Here is a 7,394-nt window from a genome sequence, read left to right on the forward strand (position 1 = left end):
CCTGGAGGGGGGGGTCTCACCTCTGGCCCGTGCCCCTGCGCCTCTTGCCGGGGGGGTGCCCCGCGGGCAGGGCCGGGGCCTCCTCGTCGGTGGCCACGATGTAGTCGTAGATGCCCCGGTTGAACTGGGCGATGACGTGGCACCTGGGGGACAAGGACATGTCACCCTCACTGTCCCCCCCACCCCCCCTTTGGTGTGACACCCCCCAGATTCACAGGTACCCCCACCCTTCTGCCAAGGGCACCCTGAACCCTCCTGGGACACTCAGGGTGTCACTGTCCCCCGTGGGGCATCTCCCCGGGCACTCCTTATGTCACCCGGGGCACCCTTGGGGACCCCTTGTCCCCTCGGGCACCCCATGTCCCTTAGGGCACCCCTTAACCCTCCCTTGTCCCCAGGGGGCACCCCTTGTCCCCTCAGTCACCCCTTGTCCCCAAGGGGCACCCCATGTCCCTTAGGGCACCCCTTAACCCTCCCTTGTCCCCAGGGGGCACCCCTTGTCCCCTCAGTCACCCCTTGTCCCCAAGGGGCACCCCATGTCCCTTTGGGCACCCCTTATCCCCCCCTTGTCCCCAGGGGGCACCCCTTGTCCCTCAGCGCACCTGGGGTACCCTGGGGCACCCCTTGTCCCCCTGGGCACCTCATCCCTAAGGGGCACCCCTTGTGTCTTTGGGCACCCCATGTCCCTTTGGGCATCCCTTATGCCCCCCTTGTCCCTAAGGGGCACCCCTTGTCTCTTCGGGCACCCCTTAACCCCCCCTTGTCCCCAAGGGGCACCCCGTGTCCCTCAGCTCACTTGGGGCACCCCCAGGCACCCCTTGTCCCTAAAGGGCACCCCTTATGCCCCCCTTGTCCCCAAGGGGCACCCCATATCCCTTAGGGCACCCCATATCCCTTAGGGCACCCCTTATCCCCCCTCGTCCCTAAGGGGCACCCCTGGTCCCCTCAGACACCCCTTGTCCCCAAGGGGCACTCCCTGTCCCTCAGCTCACTTGGGACACTCTGGGGCACCCCTTGTCCCTTAGGGGCACTCCATGTCCCTCAGTTCACTTTGGGCACCCCCAGGCACCCCTTGTCCCCAAGGGGCACCCCATGTCCCTAAGGGCACCCCTTAAACCCTCCTTGTCCTCTCGGGGCACCCCTTGTCCCTCACCTCACCTGGGGCACCCTGGGGCACCCCTTGCCCCCTGGGCACCCCTTGTCCCTAAGGAGCACCCCATGTCCCTCAGCTCACTCGTCCCTAAGGGGCACCCCTGGTCCCCTCAGACACCCCTTGTCCCCAAGGGGCACCCCATGTCCCTCAGCTCACTTGGGACACTCTGGGGCACCCCTTGTCCCTAAGGGGCACCCCATGTCCCTTTGGGCACCCCTTAACCCCGCCTTGTCCCCAAGGGGCACCCCATGTCCCTCAGCTCACTTGGGACACTCTGGGGCACCCCTTGTCCCTAAGGTGCACCCCATGTCCCTTTAGGCACCCCTTAAACCCCCTGATGCCCAAGGGGCACCCCTTGTCTCTTTGGGCACCCCTTAACCCCCCCATGGCCCTAAGGGGCACCCCTTGTCCCTCAGCTCACTTGGGACACTCTGGGGCACCCCTTGTCCCTTAGGGGCACTCCATGTCCCTCAGTTCACTTTGGGCACCCCCAGGCACCCCTTGTCCCCAAGGGGCACCCCATGTCCCTAAGGGCACCCCTTAAACCCTCCTTGTCCTCTCGGGGCACCCCTTGTCCCTCACCTCACCTGGGGCACCCTGGGGCACCCCTTGCCCCCTGGGCACCCCTTGTCCCTAAGGAGCACCCCATGTCCCTCAGCTCACTTGGGACACTCTGGGGCACCCCATATCCCTTAGGGCACCCCTTAACCCCCCCTTGTCCCCCAGTGCCCCCCCATTTCTCCCAGCTTTGGGGGGGGCTGTTACCGGGAGCGTGCGGGGAGCTGGGCGCTGAGGGCGCAGGCGGGGATGCCGAACTGGTCGAGGAAGAGCTTGAGGCGGTAGCCACGGGCCAGCGTGGCCACGAAGGGGCACCCCTTAACCCCCCCTTGTCCCCACAGGGAACCCCACGTCCGTTTGGGCACCCCTTGTCCCCTCAGACACCCCTTGTCCCCAAGGGGCACCCCTTGTCCCTCAGCTCACCTGGGGCACCCTGGGGCATCCCTTGTCCCTAAGGGGCACCCCTTGTCTCTTCGGGCACCCCATGTCCCTTAGGGCACCCCTTTTACCCCCCTTGTCCCCAAGGAGCACCCCATGTCCCTTTGGGCACCCCTTATCCCCCCCATGTCCCTAAGGGGCACCCCATGTCCCTCAGCTCACTTAGGGCACCCTGGGGCACCCCTTGTCCCTAAGGGGCACCCCATATCCCTTAGGGCACCCCTTATCCCCCCCCCTTGTCCCCAGGGGGCACCCCTTGTCCCCAAGGGGCACCCCATGTCCCTCAGCTCACTTGGGACACTCTGGGGCACCCCTTGTCCCTAAGGTGCACCCCATGTCCCTTTAGGCACCCCTTAAACCCCCTGATGCCCAAGGGGCACCCCTTGTCTCTTTGGGCACCCCTTAACCCCCCCATGGCCCTAAGGGGCACCCCTTGTCCCTCAGCTCACTTGGGACACTCTGGGGCACCCCTTGTCCCTTAGGGGCACTCCATGTCCCTCAGTTCACTTTGGGCACCCCCAGGCACCCCTTGTCCCCAAGGGGCACCCCATGTCCCTAAGGGCACCCCTTAAACCCTCCTTGTCCTCTCGGGGCACCCCTTGTCCCTCACCTCACCTGGGGCACCCTGGGGCACCCCTTGCCCCCTGGGCACCCCTTGTCCCTAAGGAGCACCCCATGTCCCTCAGCTCACTTGGGACACTCTGGGGCACCCCATATCCCTTAGGGCACCCCTTATCCCCCCCTTGTCCCCCAGGACCCCCCCATTTCTCCCAGCTTTGGGGGGGGCTGTTACCGGGAGCGTGCGGGGAGCTGGGCGCTGAGGGCGCAGGCGGGGATGCCGAACTGGTCGAGGAAGAGCTTGAGGCGGTAGCCACGGGCCAGCGTGGCCACGAAGGGGCACCCCTTAACCCCCCCTTGTCCCCACAGGGAACCCCACGTCCGTTTGGGCACCCCTTGTCCCCTCAGACACCCCTTGTCCCCAAGGGGCACCCCTTGTCCCTCAGCTCACCTGGGGCACCCTGGGGCATCCCTTGTCCCTAAGGGGCACCCCTTGTCTCTTTGGGCACCCCTTAACCCCGCCTTGTCCCCAAGGGGCACTCCCTGTCCCTCAGCTCACTTGGGACACTCTGGGGCACCCCTTGTCCCCAGGGAGCACCCCTTAACCCCCCCTTGTCCCTAAGGGAGACCCCATAACCCTAAGGGGCACCTCTTGTCCCCCCTCTTGTCCCCAAGGAGCACCCCTTGTCCCTCAGCTCACCTGGGGCACCCTGGGGCACCTCTTGTCCCCAAGGGGCACCCCATGTCCCTTAGGGCACCCCTTAACCCCCCTTGTCCCCTCAGTCACCCCATGTCCCTTTGGGCACCCCTTAACCCCCCCATGTCCCCAAGGGGCACCCCTTATCCCTGTGGAGCACTCCATGTCCCTTAGGGCACCCCTTATCCCCCCCTTGTCCCCCAGTGCCCCCCCATTTCTCCCATTGGGGGGGCTGTTACCGGGAGCGTGCGGGGAGCTGGGCGTTGAGGGCGCAGGCGGGGATGCCGAACTGGTCGAGGAAGAGCTTGAGGCGGTAGCCACGGGCCAGCGTGGCCACGAAGAGCAGGGCCCGGCCCCGCAGCAGCCGCAGCTTGAGCAGGGCGTAGAGCAGCAGGAACTTGTCCTCCTCCGTCCCGCACCGCACCACGAACTGGGACAACTGGGACATACTGGGGAGCTGGGGCTCCGGGGGACACAGCGTCACCTGGGACCACGGGGAGGGAGGAGGAGGAGGAGGAGGAGGAAAAGGAGGAGGGGGGGCAATGTTGTCACACACCCTCAAACTGGTGGCCCCCCAGTTCTGGGCACGCTCTGCCCCCCCCAAAAAATGGCCCTTGGACCCCCCCAAAAATGGCCCTCAGACCCCCCCAAACCCTTGTCCCCAAGGGGCACCCCATGTCCCTTTGGGCACCCCTTATCCCCCCCTTGTCCCCAGGGGGCACCCCTTGTCCCTCAGCGCACCTGGGGTACCCTGGGGCACCCCTTGTCCCCCTGGGCACCTCATCCCTAAGGGGCACCCCTTGTGTCTTTGGGCACCCCATGTCCCTTTGGGCATCCCTTATGCCCCCCTTGTCCCTAAGGGGCACCCCTTGTCTCTTCGGGCACCCCTTAACCCCCCCTTGTCCCCAAGGGGCACCCCGTGTCCCTCAGCTCACTTGGGGCACCCCCAGGCACCCCTTGTCCCTAAAGGGCACCCCTTATGCCCCCCTTGTCCCCAAGGGGCACCCCATATCCCTTAGGGCACCCCATATCCCTTAGGGCACCCCTTATCCCCCCTCGTCCCTAAGGGGCACCCCTGGTCCCCTCAGACACCCCTTGTCCCCAAGGGGCACCCCATGTCCCTCAGCTCACTTGGGACACTCTGGGGCACCCCTTGTCCCTTAGGGGCACTCCATGTCCCTCAGTTCACTTTGGGCACCCCCAGGCACCCCTTGTCCCCAAGGGGCACCCCATGTCCCTAAGGGCACCCCTTAAACCCTCCTTGTCCTCTCGGGGCACCCCTTGTCCCTCACCTCACCTGGGGCACCCTGGGGCACCCCTTGCCCCCTGGGCACCCCTTGTCCCTAAGGAGCACCCCATGTCCCTCAGCTCACTTGGGACACTCTGGGGCACCCCATATCCCTTAGGGCACCCCTTATCCCCCCCTTGTCCCCCAGGACCCCCCCATTTCTCCCATTGGGGGGGCTGTTACCGGGAGCGTGCGGGGAGCTGGGCGCTGAGGGCGCAGGCGGGGATGCCGAACTGGTCGAGGAAGAGCTTGAGGCGGTAGCCACGGGCCAGCGTGGCCACGAAGGGGCACCCCTTAACCCCCCCTTGTCCCCACAGGGAACCCCACGTCCGTTTGGGCACCCCTTGTCCCCTCAGACACCCCTTGTCCCCAAGGGGCACCCCTTGTCCCTCAGCTCACCTGGGGCACCCTGGGGCATCCCTTGTCCCTAAGGGGCACCCCTTGTCTCTTCGGGCACCCCATGTCCCTTAGGGCACCCCTTTTACCCCCCTTGTCCCCAAGGAGCACCCCATGTCCCTTTGGGCACCCCTTATCCCCCCCATGTCCCTAAGGGGCACCCCATGTCCCTCAGCTCACTTAGGGCACCCTGGGGCACCCCTTGTCCCTAAGGGGCACCCCATATCCCTTAGGGCACCCCTTATCCCCCCCCCTTGTCCCCAGGGGGCACCCCTTGTCCCCAAGGGGCACCCCATGTCCCTCAGCTCACTTGGGACACTCTGGGGCACCCCTTGTCCCTAAGGTGCACCCCATGTCCCTTTAGGCACCCCTTAAACCCCCTGATGCCCAAGGGGCACCCCTTGTCTCTTTGGGCACCCCTTAACCCCCCCATGGCCCTAAGGGGCACCCCTTGTCCCTCAGCTCACTTGGGACACTCTGGGGCACCCCTTGTCCCTTAGGGGCACTCCATGTCCCTCAGTTCACTTTGGGCACCCCCAGGCACCCCTTGTCCCCAAGGGGCACCCCATGTCCCTAAGGGCACCCCTTAAACCCTCCTTGTCCTCTCGGGGCACCCCTTGTCCCTCACCTCACCTGGGGCACCCTGGGGCACCCCTTGCCCCCTGGGCACCCCTTGTCCCTAAGGAGCACCCCATGTCCCTCAGCTCACTTGGGACACTCTGGGGCACCCCATATCCCTTAGGGCACCCCTTAACCCCCCCTTGTCCCCCAGTGCCCCCCCATTTCTCCCAGCTTTGGGGGGGGCTGTTACCGGGAGCGTGCGGGGAGCTGGGCGCTGAGGGCGCAGGCGGGGATGCCGAACTGGTCGAGGAAGAGCTTGAGGCGGTAGCCACGGGCCAGCGTGGCCACGAAGGGGCACCCCTTAACCCCCCCTTGTCCCCACAGGGAACCCCACGTCCGTTTGGGCACCCCTTGTCCCCTCAGACACCCCTTGTCCCCAAGGGGCACCCCTTGTCCCTCAGCTCACCTGGGGCACCCTGGGGCATCCCTTGTCCCTAAGGGGCACCCCTTGTCTCTTCGGGCACCCCATGTCCCTTAGGGCACCCCTTTTACCCCCCTTGTCCCCAAGGAGCACCCCATGTCCCTTTGGGCACCCCTTATCCCCCCCATGTCCCTAAGGGGCACCCCATGTCCCTCAGCTCACTTAGGGCACCCTGGGGCACCCCTTGTCCCTAAGGGGCACCCCATATCCCTTAGGGCACCCCTTATCCCCCCCCCTTGTCCCCAGGGGGCACCCCTTGTCCCCAAGGGGCACCCCATGTCCCTCAGCTCACTTGGGACACTCTGGGGCACCCCTTGTCCCTAAGGTGCACCCCATGTCCCTTTAGGCACCCCTTAAACCCCCTGATGCCCAAGGGGCACCCCTTGTCTCTTTGGGCACCCCTTAACCCCCCCATGGCCCTAAGGGGCACCCCTTGTCCCTCAGCTCACTTGGGACACTCTGGGGCACCCCTTGTCCCTTAGGGGCACTCCATGTCCCTCAGTTCACTTTGGGCACCCCCAGGCACCCCTTGTCCCCAAGGGGCACCCCATGTCCCTAAGGGCACCCCTTAAACCCTCCTTGTCCTCTCGGGGCACCCCTTGTCCCTCACCTCACCTGGGGCACCCTGGGGCACCCCTTGCCCCCTGGGCACCCCTTGTCCCTAAGGAGCACCCCATGTCCCTCAGCTCACTTGGGACACTCTGGGGCACCCCATATCCCTTAGGGCACCCCTTAACCCCCCCTTGTCCCCCAGTGCCCCCCCATTTCTCCCAGCTTTGGGGGGGGCTGTTACCGGGAGCGTGCGGGGAGCTGGGCGCTGAGGGCGCAGGCGGGGATGCCGAACTGGTCGAGGAAGAGCTTGAGGCGGTAGCCACGGGCCAGCGTGGCCACGAAGGGGCACCCCTTAACCCCCCCTTGTCCCCACAGGGAACCCCACGTCCGTTTGGGCACCCCTTGTCCCCTCAGACACCCCTTGTCCCCAAGGGGCACCCCTTGTCCCTCAGCTCACCTGGGGCACCCTGGGGCACCCCTTGTCCCTAAGGGGCACCCCTTGTCTCTTTGGGCACCCCTTAACCCCGCCTTGTCCCCAAGGGGCACTCCCTGTCCCTCAGCTCACTTGGGACACTCTGGGGCACCCCTTGTCCCCAGGGAGCACCCCTTAACCCCCCCTTGTCCCTAAGGGAGACCCCATAACCCTAAGGGGCACCTCTTGTCCCCCCTCTTGTCCCCAAGGAGCACCCCTTGTCCCTCAGCTCACCTGGGG

General features: G+C 65.9%; 1 protein-coding gene across 1 annotated transcript in view; it reads right to left on the minus strand.

Moving 5' to 3' along the window:
* LOC106899230 (probable ATP-dependent RNA helicase DDX56) overlaps window positions 1-3,906 on the minus strand; it is a 5,022-nt gene extending 1,116 nt beyond the window's left edge. The window contains exons 1-2 of the mRNA XM_014960971.1: window positions 3,644-3,906; window positions 21-143 (exon numbers count right to left, since the gene is read on the minus strand). Coding sequence (XP_014816457.1) covers window positions 21-143; window positions 3,644-3,852 — 332 coding nt within the window. The 5' untranslated portion in view covers window positions 3,853-3,906. The remainder of the gene's footprint in view (window positions 1-20; window positions 144-3,643) is intronic.
* Between the last annotated feature and the right edge of the window lie 3,488 nt (window positions 3,907-7,394).

Source organism: Calidris pugnax, unplaced genomic scaffold (genome assembly GCF_001431845.1).
Source record: "Calidris pugnax isolate Ruff unplaced genomic scaffold, ASM143184v1 scaffold641, whole genome shotgun sequence".
Lineage (NCBI taxonomy): Eukaryota > Metazoa > Chordata > Aves > Charadriiformes > Scolopacidae > Calidris > Calidris pugnax.